Genomic DNA, 22,870 nt, shown 5'->3' with positions numbered 1-22,870 from the left:
CTCTTCACTCTCATCCTACAACATACGACTTCACTCGCGAAAAAAAGCCTATAAATTGAGAATTGAGGAGACAGTTTATCAGTTTTAGTGACGCTATACATTTCACAATAACTATTTAATTCGAATAGAAACTTGAGGTAAGGTATGGTATAATTATAATTTGTGATTATTAACGTTTCTAAACCTATCTAAAGGCGAAAATACCAAACCTCAGTTAAATACTATAAATATTAGTAGTTAACCGCGTTACATCGGCTTTCTCGCGAAAAAAACGCTCAGCGCATGTTACTTGTTTTTTGATTTGCATTTTAATATTTTAGGTTAGGTTAACCATGAAATTATGAAAATAATATATTTATATTTACTATTTACCTAATATCTGAAATATGAGTCACACTCCAAAGAAGGAAAATACAGTTCTTAAAGAAAATGAATACTCTCCTGTGATATGTAATAAATTTGAGTACCATATAGACATCATTTAATGATGTATTTTGAATTAATTCTAGTACGACAAACTCCAGGAGCTTCTCAGAAAAATCTAACGGGTCCACCTAGAGTAGCCAGAGATATAGTAGCAGATCTCTACAATAATATACAACATTGGAATGACAGCCACATAAAAGGAGCACAAATAGTTAAACAGATAGCTATATTAAAATCTGAAGATCATAGAAATTATTCACCTCAATTGGAAGAATATACAAATGACTTATTTAGTGTTGTGCTAAGCTTAGACATATATAGAAAGCATTTTGAACACTACAATACACAAATTAAAGCTGTATCGAAGCTTGAAAAAAATTCTGAGCCTATTTTTATTTCTCTTAATGCTACTGCTCTAGCAAATGCTGTTATTGATATAGCCAATGCCTACATTGCAGAATTTAAGGTACAGTTAGTATTGAACTATTTTCTAATTGTAAAAATGTATTTTTTTAACATTTCTATTACAGTTGAAGAAACTTGTTCTAGAAAATATTGCTCATTCAAAAAATAAGCATGAAGCAATGTTCTATGCTGCTTGTTGGGCCCACCAGACTCGCATTACTAGTAGTATAAATGTAACATTAGAAGCACTGCTGGTAGAGACAGGATTCCGACCAATAAATTGAATAGTTCTATGTATTAGAATTAGATAGTTTCACCAATCAGTATATTCAATAGATTTTTTTTCATAAACAATGAAAATAATATATTTTTTTGGCAACCATTTTTTTTACAAATACTACCCTGAAGGAAGGTTATATTCTACTATTATTTTATTGATGTAACAAAAGTCTGCTTACTATTTTTTTTAAAGGGTGTTTTTTCCAGAAAGTTGTATTAGGCATTTTTTTATCAAAAAGATAATATATACCAGGCTATTCAACATCCATCAAAATACCCATATTAGACCGATCAAAATAACTCATTTAGAGGAGAAAAAAAAAGAAAATTGTTACCTGGACTTTTATAAGTGGAAATGGTAAAGGGGCTTATAATCACAAAATATGTAATAGACTTATAATAAACGAAAAAAAAAAATAAATGCGTGAGCAGGGGCGGCGGAGGGTTGATTTGGGGGGTTGAAATGTTATGAAAAATTTTATCATTAGGATTTCTGGCGAAAGTTGACGTCAGACAAAAAAGTATCTAATACAAAAGTTGTAGATCATGCAAAAATCTACAACTTTTGCAGAAGTCATTTTTTAATATAACCTCAAAATTTCCGAGAAAAAATGCGAAAAACGGGCATTTTTATGATTTTTCGTTTTTTATTTCTCATTTCCGCAAAAATAATTTAATTTTGACGAAACTTGGTGAAAATATACCTTTCTTTGTCTTAAATAACCTCAATTTTTTTAGATACAAAAATCAAGAAGTTTCTGATATTCATTTTTTTCGGCCTGAAACACTTTTTTTTCAAAGAAAAATTCTACTTAAAAAAATCATCGTACAGAGTTTTGTCGGTAATAATTTTTTTCGTTTTGACATAATTTTTTGGTAAAATAAAAAAATTTGTAATCACAGTTCAAAAATAGTCCAAAATGCAAAAAAGTAAAAAATGACTTGCAGCAATGAATTTTTCAGTAATTGTTGATAATTTGTTTAAATTTTAAAAAAATCAAAAACTGATTACACCATTCAGTTGTACGGAAAAAATTAAAAAAAACTCTCATTGTTTGACCTAAAACTATTTTTGTACAGTATTGCTATAAACATAAGTCGAATAGTGAATAAATAAAATAAAAAATTTTTCGGTAGGATCGATTAGTGTATTTTTTTTTTTTTAATTTGATGAATTCATAGATATACAGTGTGTTTTTATACCTAACAATATGCTGTTTAGAAAGTTTTAAAATTCCGGGTAGTTCCGGAAATATCCGAAAAACCCAAAATTTTGCAAAATTGTTTAATTTTTTCTGGCTTTATTTTAAAATTACATATTCACAATGCCACTTTTTTCGCTCTATACAATGGCGCAACATTTTTGCAATCCGACGTTTCTTCTTCGAGGGGCCATCATTGGGTTAATTTTTTAAAATAGGTCTGCTATTTTTATGATAAAATCTAAAGTAATTTTTAATTCTGAATTAGAGCATATTACTATATTGTAATCACTTAAAAAGTTTTTAGCTATAATGCTTTTAGCTTGTTTTAGCTATAATAATTCAAAATTTTTTTCCGAGTACCGCTCTGAACGCTTTCAAAATATCTATTGGATGAAGTCATATAACAGTATAAAAGTCAATACCGCACAAAATATCCAACGATTTTTTACTACTGTTAGCAATACTAATTAGAAATAATAAAATATTTCATAAATTCGTATTATTTTTTTATTAAGTACAACTTTTTAAATTATGGATTAAAAAAATTGTTGGATATTTTATGCTGTATTGACTTTTATTCTCTCTCTCTCAGCGATATATTTAAAAAAATTAATCTGATGATGGCCCCTCGAAGACGAAACGTTGGATTGCAAAAATGTTGACGCCATTGGATAGAGCGAAAAAAGTGGCTATGTAAATATGCAATTTATTTAAAATTCGTTTTAAAATGAAGTCAGAAAAAAAAAGATTTTGCAAAATTTTGGGTTTTCGGATTTCGTGTCAACAGTAGACTTTGTAGTTAATACTTTGTACTGCTGAAATCTCAAGTCATCCAGAGATAACTTATCATTTGTGCATTTGTAATTCGACTTAGATGTTTATAGCAATACTGTACAAAAATAAAATTTTGGGTCAAACAATGAGTTTTTTTAAATTTTTTTCCGGTAGAATTGAATGGTGTAATCAGTTTTTGAATGCTTTTTAATTTAAACAAATTATCAACAATAACTGAAAAATTCATTGTTGCGTATTTTTTTTTTTTTTGGATTTTTGAGCATGTTTTTGAACTTTTATTACAGATTTTTTTATTTCACCAAAAAGTATATGTCAAAACGAAAAAAATTATTACCGGCAGAACTCTGTACGATGATTTTTTTAAGTAGAATTTTTCTTCGAAAAAAGTGTTTCACACGAAACGAAAAAAATGAATATCTCAGAAACTTCTTGATTTTTTTATCTAAAAAAATTTGAGGTTATTTAAGACAGAGAAAGGTATACTTTCACCAAGTTTCGTCAAAATTAAATTAATTTTGCGGAAATGAGAAATAAAAAACGAAAAATCAGAAAAAAAACTGTTTTTCGTATTTTTCTCGGAAAATTTGAGGTTATGTTAAAAGTGACCTCTACAAAAGTTGTAGATTTTTGCATGATCTACAACTTTTGTATTGGATACTTTTTTGTTTGACGTCAACTTTCGCTAGAAATCCCAATAATACAATTTTTCATAACTTTTCAACCCCCCAAATTAACCCTCCGCTGCCCCTGCTCACGCATTTCTTTTTTTTTTTTTCGTTCATTATAAGCCCTTTTACCATTTCCACTTATAAAAGTCTGGGTAACAATTTTTTTTTCTCGAAGTGTAATTTGGTTGGACTATATACCAAATTTGAACCACAATCTATTGTCTATTGAGCGTTTGTTGGGTATCATACTTCGAAAAATCAGACAACTAAAAATTGCAATAAGCAGATCAAACATTGCCATGAAAGTGAAAACAAGTACCAATTGAACAAGAAAAAATACACGCACTATAAATTCAACACTTAATTGCGGCCACAGTAAAAATGATGTACAAAAAATGTGGGTTTGAGGAATATTTATTTTTTAAAAAATAGTAGGCCAGGCTTTTGTTACATCAATAAAATGATAACCTCCCTTCAGGGTACTATTGTAAACAAACTGGCTTGCGGAAAGTCCACAGCCTTCTTGCATTTACAGATGTGTTAATCTGAAAAATGGGATGCACTGTATATCTTGAAAGGGTAAGAAGTTAAACAAAAAAACAATTGATTTTTTATTTAAAATATATCCAGTTCAGATTTATTACATTAAAAAATGTAGCAAACTCCTTTAAAACTATAACAGTTTATTATTACTTTTAAAAAATTTTTATATTACTTACATATTTAATAAAATATCATTGATTAGAAACACAAATTAAATAGTCTGATTCTAAATGGTAAGGTAAATAACTATAAAACTGATGTTGTAAGAAGAAAAAACTAGTGTGTAATTAAATATACACGAAAAATGATACTTATCTCATCAGATCATTTGACTAGACAAAAAATTTTTTTTTCTTACAAAATAGCTGCAAACAAGTTTAACAGGTACTTTAAGAACATTTAAATAACATAAGAAATAAATTATCGAAATAATAAAATAATTATTCCCTCATAACATATATGTACAATAGTTATTAAGCGTACTTCTTCTAAAAATATTTTGGGCATGTTTAGAGTGAATAGAACTCCTCATCTTCAGTCTCACAGAATCCATTCGAAAACAAATGAATATTAGAGGGAGGTGAAGCGTAGGTTTCATCGATGAATCCAGAGGCAAGTAGTTCCTCAAAATCGATTTGCTCTTCAAAATCTTCTGCCGACAAATCAGCAGATTCGCAATACCTATATAAAATAAATAAGTATTTAACAAGGATAAACATAATTCTAACAATAACACTGCTTTTATATTTATTTGTTTCTTATAGTTTTTGAATTTACTGTTTATTATACTACTAAATATAACAAAACGAGGAAATAAACTTACAATTAAATTTTTTCTGTTCGGAGAATATTTATAATAAAATAACAAATACTTTTATAATTCTTCCCATTTGCATCCCCAAGAAAATTCACCACCTATAAAAACAAAATTGTAACACAAGCAGCTTAATTTTAATTATTAGTAGGTATCTATCAGTTTTAGTAGTAGTGTTATTGTTGTAGCTATTAATTGTGCATACACAAACAAGCAAAAATGTAATTGATAAAGGACTTACTTATTTAGGAACTGGTCCATCTCTTCATAGAGAGCGATATGTAGAATTGCAAAGTTAGTCGCCTTGTACATTTCAACAAGTTGGTTCCATCTTTCTTCGCACATTTTTGCTGAAAAATAAAAAAATTGCAATTTATTACATCGTAAAAAATAGAATCAAAATATTGATCTCTTTTTGTTTTTAAACCAGTAATTGTATATTTATCCCAAGCCTATATTTGTATAAAATTGTATTGAAGATGTATTGTTTTAAGTCAATAAATGAATCATTCAGCTAGATCATTGACTTGCATGGCATGACCTTGACTTATTTGGCATTCATTAGAATTCAATGAGATTTAAAAAATGTTGCTTCACGTTTGAGAAGTTTTAATACATGACGTCAACTGCGGAAAGAATTACCTAGGTTTCCATTTCTATGAAAATATTTCGTACAAATTTCCTAAAGTAAAAAAATATATATACGATAGGTACGAAAAAGGTCTTTATAGAACTAACTTTTAATATGTACTATTCTCAATTTTATCGCTTATAATCTCTTTATCTATTCATAATTTTTATCTGTACATTAAAACCATTATTTTTTATTTTGAATTATTTCCTAAAATGTAGGTTCTCAGATTTTAAGGATTAAGTAGGTAGGTACTGAAAATATACATATTATATGTAATAACGTTTCATTGATTTTTGTCAATACAATTTAAAAAATGTTACCATGTAAATTGAAGTATCCAAAACAATGTGTTTTAGGCAGCAGGTTTTGTCTATAATTAAGCATTAATCATTTGGAATTAATGGATGATGCAATCTTAACTAGGTACGCCTGTCTTTTTATACACACTTCAGAGATAATTATTTATTGTAATTTTGTGAATGCTTACTTGATATGTAAAAAGAAAATAGAGAAACATTTGACTCATAAAGTAGTCCAGTCCAATTATATCATAAACCCTGAAAACTTAAAAAAATTATGAGTAGACATTTTATTACACTTAATGACGATGAAGATAATATCAAAAAACTAACTCCTATGAAGTGACGCTAAGTTGGCAAATTGCAAATAAGTTGAAATTAAGTTGCTCTTTACAACTAACAAAGTAGGATGTACAAAACAGCGTTATAAATTGTCCCAGACAGGCCGCTCGGGAATTCGCTCTTTTTGCATTAAATAGAGCTTATTTTTACGGTAATTAGAAAAAAGAAATCACCTACGCCTTTCTATTCCCAAGATAGCCTTTTTTATTACGTTAATTATTAATTAACTACTGGACGTATCGGACCGGGATTTTCGAAGTTAACTTTTAATGCTGCTGATGCGTTTATTACATGGATTGAACTATCAATGTAAAACTTTTTGAAAATAACCCTTTCTTTAATTGTTTCTAAAACCCCGTCTTAAAAAAGCCACTTATTAAAAATTTGCCAACTTAGCGTCACTTTTTTCGCGTATAAGTTTTGATATTATCATTCTATAGTACGATCGTATACGATGCAAAGTAGAGCAAAAAATTGTCGGTCTTTTATCAAAGGAAAATCGTGTCATCATTTTTAGGAGGCGTAAGATGAACCGTTTCAAATTTAAAATGAAATTGAATGTAAAATCTGAAATACCGCCGCATACGCACTGTGTTCTGGTACTAGCTGTAGTCGGCCAGGTGCATCGAGTGTACGAAGTGGTCGGTTATACGTCAAATACTAACCTGGCGAGCTTGATCGTAGAGCAGGGAACAATAAACAGTGGCGCGTACAGAGGTGAAATGTAGTACATATGTGGAATTTAAATAACGAATTGGATTTATAATAAATTACATTTAAAACAAATAGTTTATGAGAATAAAGGGATTTTTGTAGGAACAGGGTTCCAGACGTGAACTGATCTCTTCATCGCACCCCATTACGATTCTTTTTTTTATAAGGAGAACGAAGTTTCAAAGCAAAAACCTTGTATAACAGATATACTATAAATATTTACAGAATGAAAACAAAATATAAATCCTATGATATGATTCTATCAAATGAAAACACTAACAACAATTCTCTACCAATCTCAACAAAATAAGTTATTTTTCTATCAAACAAGAAATGTTAACAAATTATAAACAAAATATAAATTCTATGATTTATGTACTGTACGCCAAACTGCATTTTTCTCATCTTCATTTAATATTAATTTCTTCTTTGCACCCCCTTTTTTAGGTTTCTTAACGTCTCCTTCAATTTTCTTCTCTCTTAAAATTTTGAAAACAGATAATTCGCTTACTCCAGTATATCTAGAACACATTTCCACCAAACCAGTCTTCAGTTTCATGGGATGATCCTTTTCTAAAGGGTTATAGACATTTAATATTATCGTTTTTTCTCTGTAACTTAATATAGATTTTTTTGTACCCACAGCAGTACATCCGGCTCGCGAACATCCAGGCACCGCCTCCATTTATCCATATAACGACAACAGAGCAATAATAATACAAAAAACTTCACTTCACTAGCACAGAAAATATAATAGCATTCACGATTCACAAACAACAGCCCGAAACACACACACAGCACACAAATAAAACACTAAAAACACTTTTGTTACGGAGCACAAGAAATATGATTTCACTCACAAATTCTCAAATAATAGCGCGAAACACACATATAGCCCGAAAGAAATATAATTGCACTTATAACAGTTATAACCTCACAAATATCGCGAGCGAGAAACACGCAGCACCAATACAACCGAAACGAAACTGACCACGCCAGGCCGGCACGCGCGCCGCCGCAAAAAACACAAGACACAAGTCATATGAGGGATAATGAAGGGAGTAATAAATGTATTGTTGTCCTGCCGCCCAATGTGCGAAGGAGATGCCTTTGTTTTTCATTTTGTCCTTCATAAATATATAACTGTTAATCCATAATGCATAAAGAAATTATTCAATTTCCAAAAACCCCTATAAAATGTGTTGCACTGATTCCCTTGACAGGCAATGATTTATTACTTTGCATCGAATACGATCGTACTATACTTCCCTTCACCGTCAAGTGCAATGTCTACTAATAATTTTTTTACGTTCAAATTAATTCGCCTGAACTAAAAGAAAGCCGTCTGTTTCGAAAGATATTGAAGCAAACATAAAATAAAGAGATAGGTGTGTGATAATCCCGATTTACGAAAGAAAAATTATGTTGTAAACGACGTATTTATAATTAATTTAGGTTTTCATTCTTACGAGGTCGACGCTTCCAAGAATAGATTAAGTGATCCACTTCTCAATTATGCTTTTCATATCGGGTAATAATATAAATAACAGATGGATGTATTTATATGACACTAGAAAAGATTGTTTAAAACTTGATGCTAATATTGCTAGTGTTGAATGGGGAATCCAAGGAATCCAAAAATTTATTCTCAAGTGCGTAATTCCCGGAATATCATTTGCATGAGTCAAAATACGTACGTTACCGTAACCAACATCCTGTTATTTTCACTGTAAATTTTTCGTAGATAGATGTATTTAATGTATTTACGGAATAATTCTTATCAGAAATACTCACATTAAAAAGAATAAACAAAAGAGAAAGAAAAGTATGAGAAAAATATACAAAAGAAAGCTTAATTCCTACGAATATAACCAAAACTGCAAAAAATGAGTGATGTCATTAATACAGGAATGTGGCACTTGTCATTTTGGCTGGACCTCCTTAGTCCTTACTGCAGAAATGATAGAACACTTGAACAGGACCGGAGTTAAAAAGAATTGCCACATATGGATATTAGCATACTTAGATATTAAAAAAATTAAGATTACGTGTTTACATAGTGTACCTCAGGAGAAAATTGCGACAAATTTCAGTCTACTAATATATGCATATAAACATTTCTTAAAAATACCTAGTCATTAAGTGATTCACAAATACGGATCATTGACTCTTTGACCTTGACTCTAAAATGACTATCTCAAGGCAAAAGAAAAATAATTTCCAAAAAATGATTTAATGATCTCTTTATAAGATATAGAATAAATTATATTTACATTTTATTGTTATACATTTGTTACGTAAAACATGTTGAAAATAAATATATATACCTATCGGGTAAATATAGAATGTTGCAAAATAAAGTACAATTTGTCTAAGCATAAAATTGTATATGTAACAGCTTAAATTTGTTCAAAATAAACTTAAAAAAATAAATATGATAAAGTGTGCACAACATTAAAATAATTATTACTGTGTACGATTTTGATTAAATAAAAGAAAACAATAAACATAATCTCTATATTTATTTACAGTAGGTAATATTAGTGGTATGATCACCTTATCTGATTCCTATTTCATAATATTACAATAGTAATTATTGTTGTGATAACTAAACATTTTGATGTTGTTCCCCAAAAATGAAATTCAAAAAAAGAAGGCTTACCAGAACTTTGAAGATTTTTAGCAATCAAGTCCCAAACCCTTTTCCTCTCGGATATGCTGCTGTAAGCAGGGTGGCTTTTATCATAAATAGCGGGATGTATTTTCACGTTGCAGATCAATCTCCTATCGTATTTGATCTGGCGATTTATCAGGTTTCTGTGGTAGATGACCCCCATTCCGACTGGTCACGACTTGTCAGAGGGCATGCAAAGATCGCACCGGGCACTTCCACACAGACCGAAGAAAAGCAGCAAACTGACGATGGCCAGAAGAAAGTAGCGATAAGAGATCCGCAGCGTGTTAGGTGCACTGGAGTGGTGTCACCTGCACCCAATACCATGCGGCTACAGACTACAGGTGTGATTCACCCACGATCAGCCGCGAGCTTGGTTAGAGCGCGACAAATGCCGATCGTCACAGCTAGAGATTCTTAATTGCTGTCGCGTAAATGTATATGTAGAGGAGTATAATTATAATTTGTAACAAATGCACAGGCGGAGGCAGTCTGTCAGAGGAGTATAATTATAATCTGTAACAAATGCACAGGCGGAGGCAGTGAGATTAGAAATGTGTCCGAGATATGTGATCACCTGTTATTCTTTACTTTAATCTTGAGTTGATTTTTGGAAATAAAATATTATCTCTTATCGAACGTAACACGCCACTGTGAATTTTAATAGCATTTTCCATACATAGGTGAGTGATCCCTTGCCACAAATTTTTAAAATATTAACTATTGTACCAAAAACATTAAACTGTGGTTAGAAACGATCAGCTACCTTGTACTTTAACTGCTAGATCTAGTAATAGTAACACCATTTTCTACGTAATCGTTAACATCACTTAAATATTAAAGGGTTTTAATATTTTCTCTTCACTTAAATATTAACTTAATATTTTCTCAAAATTTCTATAAAAAATTTCTATGGTCATGCTCAATTAAAAACAAATCAGTTTACCGACATTCGTTATCTTATCAATAAAAACATTGTGATAATAATTCTCGCAATTCTGTGCCTTTGTTTTAATAAAGGTTTCAATGTTTACGTCATCACAAAAAGTGATACTTTTTGCGTAAACAAAAATTTATTTTGTTATATACATATAATTGTACATATAGAAATAAGTACAATATATATTCGCAGAAACTTAACAAAATAAAATATGAAATTGGAATGGAGATATGTGATGTTCTTTAATTCAACTGTAGTTACTTTGAGGGACTTTGTTATACAGCAATCTCTCAGTTATTTTCAATTCTCTTAATTTTCGAAATTCATGAAAAAAATGTACCTAGGTAAAATGTTTTATTTTACAAATTGATTATAGAATATACTTTTACTTATTTTTGAATATCTAAGTCTGTTTCTTTTGTGCAATGAACAAGAACTATGACTTGTTAATTTTCAACCAATAAAAAATGTAGGATACCTACCTGTAATTTAATAATTGCAGTTTTAAAACTTAATAAGCAAACTGAAATATCCAACTACTGCAAAAACAATAGAAGTGATTCATGAAGTTTCAAGATGAAACCATCAGATAGGTATGCATTTATTGTTCTGGTTCTTCCCCTCACAAGGTAACAAAGTATTTTCATTTTATGGTACGCCATTGGAAGTTTCAAGTATACCACAGCTTGTGGTAGAACTATTATATACCATTGTATACGGTGACCCGATTGATGTAAGAACTTCATCTTTGGACTCTAAAAAGAAAAGATCATTTATGGACACGTTGATGAGTTAGTTACCTAGCGGCTTGCTTTTTGTAACAAACACATCTCTTTTGACCGTATTTTTCTGGGATTGTTACATATAATTTCATGTCGCTGCATGAAATGAAGGAATATTTAAAAAATAGTTATTTATGTTAAGGATCACAACAACGATTATGGTACTAACTGTGAATATTATCATTTAATTGCAAACTACCATTATTGTACTTAGGGCAGCCTTTTGTAGACAAGAATTAATATACAGGGTGATTCACAACTTATCCAAAAAAATTTGGGAATAGATGCGGCATGAGAAGTGGAGTCAATATTGTAAAAAAAAATTTGTAAAATCCTTATAGTTTCTGAGGAAAAAAATATTGAAGTTATAGCACATTAAACCACTACATAGCTGGACAACTGTAGTCTCGAGCATCATTCGCCACGTGGCCTCATCGACTCCGAATACTGAATTCGGATTTTGCAATCGTCGTTGCGATATTTACCTGTTATCTGTGGTTTTTATAATACGTTTTTAGTAGTTGGTGTCAAAAATGGGTAGTTAGTGTCAAAAATGGTTTGCGTGTACTCGGAGTTGATGGATATCGTTTTAATTTATGGTGAAGCGTTTGTGTTATGGTGAAACAAGACATCATTTGTGTTAGTTCGTAGAAAGTGAGTAAGACGGACCCAAATGTGTTTACACGTGAGTGGATAAAATTTTGAACAATTGCTGTTGCAGCATCGGGTATGTCAAATGATTTTATTATTTAAAAACACAAATTAATTTTATTAATAATTAATAAAGGCAAAAGCATTTGAATTTGCCGATATAAAATAGGTGCGATAAAATTCTATTTACATATTTCTTTCCTTGTGAAAGTGTTTGTCCGTTTTTATCACGCCGCCATACCGGTAGCATTGTGCGAGGTCAGGTTTTACAGTGGACCAGTTTCCAGTGCCGTGCAGAAGTGTATTTTTAAATCAATTTCGAACTGACCTTTTTGATTTTTTCTTTACAAAATTGTATTTGTAAGGGTCCCCTTTTGGATAAATTCTGAATCACTCTGTATTTGTTAATTGAAAACATTTGTGGACGACGGCTCCGTGTTCCGAATTATATTATCAAATTCAAAAATAAAGGTTTTCTTAGATTTTTTTTTGTCATATCTGGAGAGAACATATGTGATGGAAAATCTGCTGCAATGCAAACTTTTACAATCTTTTAAAAAAATATACAAGAAGCAATAGATGCGTAAGTAACAAAATTTTAATCACACCTGAACAAATTACGTTTAATAAGAAAAAAAAGCCGTGAATAGCTACTATTGGATTACGGTCGGACTAAACAGAGTACATATCCTCCCATTCCATTTTTCACTGCTGCGCGAAGGTATAACCATGACCACCGTTGTAAAAACTTTACAGATGTAGGAGCTAGCTACGCGGAACCCACGTATTCACAGTTTTTCAAAGGAATTTTGCGAATCGAGTTAAATTGACTGCACATTACAAAATTTAACAATTCCATTTTAACGTGTTTCATACGGTTAACCAATTTAACTATCCAGATAACATTGTAAACTAATAAATTTTAAATAAAATTTTTTTACTACCCCCCCACCCCCCCTACCCCCGTACCAGTCGCAACTGATCATAATGTACCTGTTGTGGTATATGTATAAACGGCTTCTTGAAGATTTTTTTTTTATTTGTCAAGTTTCCTTTGTGTGTGTATGGGAGACATTTTATCCTACTTACAAGGAACGAATTTTAACCTCCCTCACGGTAGAATTTCGTGTACGCCACTGTATCATACATATGTGGCTGATCGCTGAGGATGTGATGCTGATGATGCGTCTTCATTCATCAATTCATTCATAGGGTGACCCGCCCGCCACTGTCCCAGATTAACACTTTCGCGCCCGTGTAGGCCTGCCGCAAGACGCATTGCGCACGCCCAAGGTCGGATAGCTGTCAAGACTCGAGATTCGGGAAGAAAAAACTGCGTCGGCGTCGCAGGCGATGCAGCATTAAGCTGAATAAAAGGTCAGTTTGTGTTGTGTCGTAAATGTACTAACGGAAATCGGTGTTCTGTGTCCGCTGTCTTATTACGTAATTCATTCTGATATGGCTTCCGATTCGCAGAATCAGATCATACAACGACCCAGTTCCGAGAACGTTAAGAAGTCTCTAATCAACCTGTTTTCAAAACAATCCGAATGCTCCTATGTGTCTTGTTATTGGTAAGTAGGATTCAATCGACGAAGTAAATAAATATCTACGTCTAACGATTAATAAGAAAATATGAAAGAAAACGTTCTGGCTTGTTCCTTATTCTAAGTAACATTAGAGAAATAATAAACAAACTATACTACATACTCTCGCAGTCAGACAAGGAGATACGAAAATTCTGCTACACATTGATATTTCACACAGTACGAAAAAATTCTTAGGAGTAAGACCATCCTGTAATTTTAATTTATTAGAGGAATAAATTAGACCAAGCTTCAACTTGCCCTACATAGTGTCACACCTCTATTGATCTTGCCTTTTAATTTGGAGCCAAGAAAAAATCAACAAGTAGGTACCCACCTAGTTCGTGTACAATACAAAACGTAAACAAAGCTTGTGTATTTATAATAAAAATGTTGCAGTTCTAATTCTAACCTAACTTTTGATTTATAACAAAGGATAAATTAGTTTGTTCTTCCTCATTCGCCCAAATTTGTGTTCAATTGATTAAATTCACTCATTGGCTTAAATTTCTAGATCAATTTAAATACTTCTTAGTTTTTTAAATTACCTACAGTTACAAAAGATACTATTTTCAGTGTGAACTGTTTCTTGATATACAAAATTATTGGTAAATATGTTTAGCGTTTTTTTTTCGAAAATGCAAGTCCATACCAAAGTTTACAGAATCTGTAAACTTTGTCCATACTGTCGACATTTGTGGCATTTTTTTACGTAGTTTTTCCTTTTATTTATTTATAAATCGATTGTTTTTATAACTATTATAAACTTTATGTAACTGCAACCGTATGATAAAACGATTACAACTCTGCTTGTTAGAACCGTAGAAAAGTTGCTGCTAAAGCAAGTTTCCTGTTGATATTCCTAGTTGGTAGTTAGTATTTCGTGTAAAACGGCATTTTGTGGTCATGAAATGATTGCGTCAAATACAAAAAGGATCGTGCCAGCAACAAAATAAATTCACAGCAGAAATTAACCTATCATGAGCCCTATCATTACCGCTTTTATTATTTAACTTTGCGCCCGAATAATAACACGCTCTAAACGGTAGTGCAGTTGTGTGCAGAATGTATCGATTTATTATGAACAATAAATTTATTATTTTATGACTTTCTAACATGCCACGAAGCGAGCGAGCGTACAGAGTACAGAGTTGAGCTTTGTAAGTGCTGACAACACCCGTTTGGCTACTAAAATAGATCTCGATTTAAGGAATATCATGTTATTCTTGTCATTGCAGCATCACAAGTTTGCGTGTCAACATAAACCCTTTATATACTTCATTGAGCACATATTTTATTTTATAAATGTAATTTTTCTGTTCCTAACAATGCAAGTCGGTTAAGTTCTTACATTATTCCATCTAAAATTTCTACAAAAATTAACAGTGATTTAGATTTTAAAATGCATCAATCATCAAATTGATTATTCTGTTAGTCCTAACTGAACATCTTATCTTAATCTTAACCTGATATTTTTACAGCGCTTATAAAAATGTGTTCTTCATATAGATCTTAAAGAATTGGCAATCCAATGACGGATATGTGCGCATGCGTACTTATGGTATTAGCCTCAGTCCTAAAAGCTGTTTTACATTGACAATTTATTGATCAATTAATTGATGAAGTCGCTTCATCAAGAAATTGGACAAGTGTAATGCACCAAATCAGCTGTCAAATAACTTCATCAATTTATTCATCAAGTTCCTTCTTGACGAATTAGAGCATGTTCTAATTTTCGCCAATTTCTTCATGAAGTTCGGAAGTACCAACCCAACAGATTTCCAGCCTCAGATCAATAATGAGGTTATGTTATTGGAATATGTAAATAATTGCGTGGCGTCGGGCTAGTTTTGCATTGTTTTTACTGATTTGTTATTTACAAAAACTAATATTTATATAATGTGTCAGAACGGTACCACTGTTGTATCACTACAATTATGCGTGGAAAGGTGACATTTTGAAATTTATTTGCTTCTTTGATTCATTGGTAGAACTGATTCATACGTCAAAAAACTTGACAAAGTTTTTTGACGTATGTGTTGGTAAGTGTTTACCAATGAATTCGTGAATTAATTGATGAAGAACTTCGTCAATTTATTGATGAATAAATTGACGAAGTTCTTCATGAATTAATTCACGAATTTATTGGTAAACAGTGTGGTTTTACACTGCTATAGACTGTCAAGTTTTTTGACATATGAATTAGAGATGGGCGGAACATGACTGATTCGGCTCACTGAGCCGAGTGAACCGGTTCCTTCTCAAAGATCCGTCCCGGCTCTCGGATCTTTGCGTCGAATGTCGGAAGTGGTGAACCGAAATCAAGAGTAGTGCACCCGCACTCGCACAATTATTCATACGGTGCCGGTATCAGGTGTATTATTTGTATTGTTCGCTACTTTTTCAAATGATAAATAAGTAGTGAAAACAAATTTTCATTCAAATAAATACAAAAAAATAAATTCAAAAAATATATACAACAAAAACAAAAATTAATTTCAAAATTTTCTTTTTTTTCCTTACGTGCTTTCTAAATTGCTAGTTAATAATCAACAAAATATTGATTCTAATATATTTGTATAAAAATAATACATAATTCTATTAAACAATCTATTTTATGTTATCCGTTTAATAATTGTATTAAGTGAACTACGCAATACGTTCACTCGGCTACACGGTTCGCAGTGTACTAGAAAGAAAAAAAGGGAAGGGATAGTCATGACAAATTCGGCTCAATTGACCCGGCTCACGGAACCGTTGGGTTGGTACTTCCGAACTTCACGAAGAAATTGACGAAAATTAGAACATGCTCTAATTCGTCAAGAACTTGATGAATAAATTCATCAAGTCATGAAGTTATTTGACAGAAGATTTGGTGCATTACAGTTGTGCAATTTCTTGATGAAGCGACTTCATGAATTAATTGATCAATAAATTGTCAATGTAAAACAGTTATAAGTTAAATAAAACATAATCAGTTAGATCATGTCGGCTTTGTAGTACCATGGGTGCTGCGATTGGCGGGCAGTTGTTAGGAGATAAGACTTTAAAGGTCAGGTCTTTGATATCTTCTTAAGATTAAAACATTGAAATCTGTATATTTACTTGCTAATTAAGGCTAAGTTAAGACTAGTTAGTGCTAAGGCTTTTTTATAACTCACCTTAAGCTAATCTTACGAATAGGCCATCCAATGACAGACTTTTGCGTACGCGTACTTGTAGCATTAGTCGTAGTCCTAATATCTGCTTTACACTGCGAATTTCTGCGTGAAATCGCTTCATGAAGAAGTCGGAATCATGAGGTTTTTTACCAACAAAAATAGTGAGGTTAAGATCACTATTTACTTTAGCACATTTTTGGTAAGTAGTCAGGCTGAAACTGGTAAACATTTTTTCATGTTATCTAATTTAAAACGTTTCATTTATTAAAGAAAATGTAATTATTTTCTATCTGTTTTTAATTACTATAAATTTTAAAACAATGTACCAATCCGAATAAATTGACGAATTATTATTATTCACGAAGAAATTCTCAATGTAAAACAACCAAGTATTAAGAAGTTAAAATATAGAAAGTTTCAGTCAGGTTTTAAAACCTTTATAGGACTAAGGTTAGGTTAGGATTTTTATAAAGTAACACTTCAAATAGTATAACTTCTTAAGGCAAAGACTAAGATTAAGTTAGGGCTAAGACTTTTATAAATTTACCTAAGTACTAATTACATATTTGTATGAAAGTTCTCCGATCCGGCCCTGATTTCATCGTTTGGTAAATGAAATACATACATACAATTCCACCATGCCGGCCTGTACTAATTAAATATTTATAGGCAGGAAGGCTAATCAGATTGAATGAGTGAACGCGCGAGGCGTACCCACGAACAGCACCGTTTGAAACTAGTTCTGTGCTTTGCCCTGTACCGACGATATGGAAATCACGGCCGTGTTTCGACTGGAGTGGTAAGAGAATTCCATTAAAAATATTGCAATATTTTATGAGAAATTCAAAATCATAAATACTTCGAACTTTAGAGGGAAAACGGGAAGAATAATTTGGTGGCGTCACATGATTTATGATGTTAATTAATGTAACATATTGAAGTCGTCTCCATCAGTCGTCAAAATTGTCGCAGTTCTAACATATTTCTGCAGTGAAGGAGAAATCATTTAGGTCCTTTTTGTTTTATTTTCTCTGTAATGTAATGCATAACCCAATAATGTTTCCTTTAACAGCGTTGTCGTTGTAGATCTAGTTTTATGACAAAAGTTACCTAAACTCGTTATCCTTTAATCCAAGAAATACTATACCAAAATGATTTAATTATATGATAGAGATCAAAACCATTTTATTTTATAACATTTAGTCCGTAGTGGGTGCTAATTGTAACCGTAAATAATACGGCAAACAATATGTGACGATATCGCTATAAGTATCCTCGGCCTCGAACGATTCTTAATATTTTGCATAATGAATATATTTTTTTTTGTTCAATTTACATTCGTAAACGTTTGTTATAGCGAGGAAAACGTCCACAAGTTAGCTCAAGATGTTATCTCAAGACACCCCAATGAAATAAACAAATGTTATGTTGTGTTTATATCAAATCATAGTCGAACCGTGCCTCTTTGGAGGCAAAGAGCTGGAAAAGACGAGGACAGATTAGTTATTTGGGTACGATAGCAATCCTGAGTCTTCTCAAAATATTCCACATATTTCTTTTGCAGGATTACCATGTGATATTCTTATACCATCCAGAGCCAGAAAAATGTCTCATTTATGATCTGGATTCAGAGCTACCGTTTCCCACTTACGTACATAAATATGTAACAGAAACATTTCGTACGGATCATATCCTCAAACCAGATTATTTTAGGTAAAAATATTCTGTTTTTATTTGTTGATCTTTTTGTGTGTTAACAATTATGGTTTGCTCAGGTATTTCAGAGTCATACCGGCTAATGAATTTTTAAAAGAATTTGCTTCGGATAGAAGGCACATGAAACGATCTGATGGCAGCTGGATCAAACCCCCGCCAAATTATCCAGCGATACAAACAACAAGTAAGTACTGCTCATTCTAACTTATTATTACTGAAGCATTGCTTTTCCCCAAGAGAGTGACCACAATCTGGAAGACTACATTCAAATGGATACTTCGAAGGGGCCTGGTCAAGTATTGAATTTAACACAATTCGTACAGAGGTTCTACAAGCCTGCTACATAGTTCTAATCACTTGACGGTTTGTGGTAAAACTAAGTCAATTTTTCATTGTGCTCTTATGTTTACATACTGTAGAGCAAATTTTAATGTTTATCATCGAATGAGGATAATGTTATAATGTCTTTAATAGCTTCTTGGAGTTTCTATAAGCACATTTCTTCTTAACATTAAACGATTTCTATATATCCCATATATATANAAGCGGAAATGGTAAAGGGGCTTATAATAAAAAAAAAATATATATATATATATATATATATACATTGTAACAATTCAATGTGTATTTAATCCAAATTCCAAGTTTTATGAATGTTATAAAGCAGTCAATAAATTTTATACTATATTCCAGTTTTAATATGCAATTAAGAAAAATTTTATCTTAAATACATTTTCAACTACTAATTAAAGTAATGTGAATTGTGTGTTACTTACTGCTTTAAATTGAAAGAATTTTTTTTAAAAGATGTTTTGATAAATAGGAGCCATAAAGGTGTCACTTGAAAAACAAAAATTCGTTCCTGATAATATACGTAATTTATTTGATCATAAATCTAAAAGGGAATAATAATTTATTGATTCATTTATTTATCAAAATAAGATTTAAAAACTTATTTATTTTGAATACAACTACACTCAATACTCTAGCCCAGGGGTCGGCAAGGAATTTTAGGTGGGGTCCGGATGCTTTGAAAATTTTTAACGAGGTCCAGAAAAAAAATTCATATTTCTTATTTTTTTATTTTAATTTGGACTCAAATTTAATCTGCTTACTAATTAAGAACTCAAAACACTCACATAATTGTAAAATACTAGAAAAAATTATAAAATTGGCACTTAAATGTAAAAAACATTTTTTAAATAATTTATTTGAGTAATTTATACTTTCAAAAAATTTTTGGCGGTCCAGTATTTTACCTTCCGCGGTCCGGACCTGGACCGCGGTTCGCCAGTTGCCGACCCTTGCACTAGCCCTTACATTTATTCAAATGCATTTTTACTTCATTTTTAGATTTGTTATTAGATATACCTATTTCTTACTTTTAACTTAGCTTTCCTGATTCCTTATTGGCTTTTTTGAGTGTTTTGCCACTCGTGAAAAAATTTAAAAATTAGTGATATAAATCCTTGTGGGGAAAAAGGATCAATCAAGGGTTATTTTTGTGAAAATGGTTTTAATGAATGTTACAACTGATTCAATAAGAATGGAAGTGAAATGATGGAATGGAAGTGAAATGATGGTTTATCTATAAATGTCCATCATGAAAACTTTTTTGATTTAATAACAAATATTAAAGACAATTTATAGTGGTAAGCTATCTCAAATGGGTTTTGCTGTGCATCGATATTACATTTATTGTACATATCACAATTTGAATACTTTGGGGAATCAATATAGACTACATCCGGTCGTTAGTTGACAAATATATTTAAACATTTTATATATTCTCTTATTATGTGCAATTGTCTTGGACAATTTCAATAATATTTAGTGTTTATGTAATGAAAGTACAAGCATCCCAACATGTGAATTGTGATATTTTCATTAGTTTTAAAAGATTTGTGATTTTTAAGTACCTAGTATACTTTATAATTATTTTCTTTGTTGCACTATAATTTATAACTTTTCCTGGATAAAAATGACCCTTTGAATGGCAAACTGGCAGTATGTGAATGTGAATAGTTCATTTAAAAAAACAATGGTTGCATAACATAATTGTAAATTATAGTGTAGCAAAAAAAAGATATAATTAGGTACCAATATTTTAAAATATTAAATGGATTTATATCTACATGTTTACACAATTCCGACTGCTTAAATCGTGTTGTTTGTCCAGCTATTAATAAAATGTAGTTCTTATGAACTAATACTAAGTGTTGTTTTCAATGTCTCCAAAAAAAAATATTTGGACAATCAATTTTTTGACCTTTTTATGTAAGGATGTTACACTCTATAATCTGATGTTTATCTCTTAGGCTTTCTCCTAATTGTGGTTAACAGCAAATGGGCCATAAGATTCAAAACAATTGTATTTAATGTTAATTACTAAGACTGCACATTTGCCTTCCATTTTTACTTACATTTACACACCAAAAACAATCTTTATATTCTTTATCGTTAATAGTGTAGTTATTGCATAGAGTGCATTTTGGCAAATATCAAATATTTCATAGTTTTCCAATCATTTTCACTCGAGCTTATGCTTTTTGCAAATATTTAAATGTGGCTTATCAGAAGTGAAGGAACAGTGTGTAGTAGTAGTTGTAGAACTTTGACACATTTAGAGATACAATTTATTTATACCTTTTTTGTACCTATGCTGTGTGTTCACAAAGGCTAAAATGAATACCTATTTGTCGAAATGCTCTCAAATACTTACATGATTTCTATTACATTCTTTTAATGTATATGTACAAAAATCTATCAATTTTGTTAATATTATTCTTTCTTTTTTTATTTAAATGGAATAAGGCCTAATCTTAAGTGTTAATTGTGATGTAGCTTAGTCATTTTTGTATCAAATTATATTGTGTCAGAATAATTCTGATGGTTACAAGGAAGATTTGTAATGCTCTACGAAACACAATGATGCAGGATTCAATAAGAATGCGTTTTTAATAAAAATTGTATTACAAAAGTTTAAAATGTAAATTCTATAAATAAAAAGATGTCTCTTTTTGGCCGTGAATAATATTTTTCTCCAATTTCGCCTGAAATAAGCTGTCTTTCTTAGACAACAATATTCTTGTATTTATTAAATGATAAAAACTATCCCCTAGGGAAGGGGTGATGTAAGACTCTCCTTTATTTACCCGTGTGGTAAAGTCATTGGTTATAACTACCTAAAACCAATTGGTTTAATAAAACCTGTATTGAAGTTCTATTTTACTTACAATCAAGTTGTGTATTCTACTTAAACTGCGGAGATCGCAAAGTATCTTACTTATTAATGTTTTCCTATCTTTTAAATCTACCATTCTCATAATAAATGCAAAACTATCGATAACAATTAGACGAACCTAAAACATTCAACTGTAAACATAATTTGCATTTATTTTCTAGAAAGCGTTACTTGTTTGCCTGACAGATAATTTTCTAACTGTTTAATACATGCCAGTAATTCTACAACATCGCAGATCTTAATGTAATAAATGTGTTGCAGAATAGAAGTTTTATCAAACTCGACATAAGGAACATCTACTGATGATTTTATAGAATTATATTTCTTTATCAAATCTTCTGCTAACTCTAAAAATCTGATATAAGCTAATATAATATTTTCAAATAAACTTACCTGTTACTCTGTGAGATGCAAAGTTACTATTTGTATCTATATATATCGCTTCACCTTCCATACCTCCACACCACTTTGGTAATTGAACTGAGATGCACAGATGAAAGCTATAAAGTGAATGTCTTCATACATGTTTCGTATCATTGCTAACAATTTTTACCAGACTTGTGTTTTTCCAGAACCTGATTCTCCAGCTAACTCTGTTATTTTTTTGGGTATAATAGCATCCAACAAGACAGAATCTAACTTTTCGTTATAACTTAGAATACATCCATTTAAAAGTTCTTCATTATAAATTTCAAGTGCAGATTTGGTTTCTGGTACACATAAATTGGTTTCCACATCAAACTTTTCTTTAATTAAGTTTGGTTCGATATCACTGACATTATTATAACCCATTTGTTTTAGTTGAAATGTTGTAGTTTTTGGTAAATTAAGAAAAGCAATATTTAGTTCCATAATAGAATGGAACAAATACGTTAGAAATCAAAAACCAAACACAGTTGATGTATGTCAACAAGTCGACACGAATAAATTTTTGCCGGGTCTTTCGATATCAACCACGGAACACGTACGTACCAACTCAAAAAATAGTAGTT

At 31.1% G+C, this 22,870-nt stretch overlaps 3 protein-coding genes across 7 annotated transcripts; 2 read left to right on the top strand and 1 right to left on the bottom strand.

The window, feature by feature from the left end:
- Nucleotides 1–56: 56 nt before the first annotated feature.
- LOC108907838 (cyclin-dependent kinase 2-interacting protein-like) lies at nt 57–1,233 on the top strand. 2 transcript variants are annotated; one of them, XM_018711658.1, is made up of 4 exons: nt 57–137; nt 321–450; nt 510–892; nt 957–1,233. In XM_018711658.1, exons 2-4 carry the CDS (start codon nt 387–389, stop codon nt 1,113–1,115), a joined length of 606 nt encoding a protein of 201 aa, XP_018567174.1. In that variant the 5' UTR covers nt 57–137; nt 321–386; the 3' UTR covers nt 1,116–1,233. The 2 variants fall into 2 exon arrangements, with proteins under 2 accessions (XP_018567174.1, XP_023309842.1); XM_023454074.1 differs by lacking the exon at nt 57–137 and having other exon boundaries at nt 311–450.
- Nucleotides 1,234–4,446: 3,213 nt separating this feature from the next.
- On the bottom strand, nt 4,447–22,768 carry LOC108907847 (DNA repair protein RAD51 homolog 3-like). 3 transcript variants are annotated; one of them, XM_018711669.2, is made up of 5 exons: nt 22,432–22,768; nt 22,272–22,378; nt 22,050–22,225; nt 21,871–21,996; nt 19,915–21,819 (listed from the first exon to the last, which is right to left on the bottom strand). In XM_018711669.2, the coding sequence occupies exons 1-5, from the start codon at nt 22,728–22,730 to the stop codon at nt 21,631–21,633; spliced, it is 897 nt and encodes a 298-aa protein (XP_018567185.1). In that variant the 5' UTR covers nt 22,731–22,768; the 3' UTR covers nt 19,915–21,630. The 3 variants fall into 3 exon arrangements, with proteins under 3 accessions (XP_018567186.1, XP_018567187.1, XP_018567185.1); XM_018711670.1 differs by lacking the exons at nt 19,915–21,819; nt 21,871–21,996; nt 22,050–22,225 and adding exons at nt 4,447–5,002; nt 5,377–5,485; XM_018711671.2 differs by lacking the exons at nt 19,915–21,819; nt 21,871–21,996; nt 22,050–22,225; nt 22,272–22,378; nt 22,432–22,768 and adding exons at nt 4,453–5,002; nt 5,377–5,485; nt 9,787–10,365.
- On the top strand, nt 13,531–19,170 carry LOC108907849 (protein N-terminal glutamine amidohydrolase). Of its 2 annotated transcripts, XM_018711673.2 has the most exons (6): nt 13,660–13,745; nt 17,588–17,717; nt 18,276–18,429; nt 18,483–18,631; nt 18,694–18,818; nt 18,872–19,170. In XM_018711673.2, the coding sequence occupies exons 2-6, from the start codon at nt 17,686–17,688 to the stop codon at nt 18,979–18,981; spliced, it is 570 nt and encodes a 189-aa protein (XP_018567189.1). In that variant the 5' UTR covers nt 13,660–13,745; nt 17,588–17,685; the 3' UTR covers nt 18,982–19,170. The 2 variants fall into 2 exon arrangements, with proteins under 2 accessions (XP_018567188.1, XP_018567189.1); XM_018711672.2 differs by lacking the exon at nt 17,588–17,717 and having other exon boundaries at nt 13,531–13,745.
- Nucleotides 22,769–22,870: the final 102 nt, after the last annotated feature.

Source organism: Anoplophora glabripennis, unplaced genomic scaffold (assembly GCF_000390285.2).
Source record: "Anoplophora glabripennis isolate ALB-LARVAE unplaced genomic scaffold, Agla_2.0 scaffold224, whole genome shotgun sequence".
Classification (NCBI taxonomy): domain Eukaryota; kingdom Metazoa; phylum Arthropoda; class Insecta; order Coleoptera; family Cerambycidae; genus Anoplophora; species Anoplophora glabripennis.
This window is presented reverse-complemented; position numbering and strand designations above follow the sequence as displayed.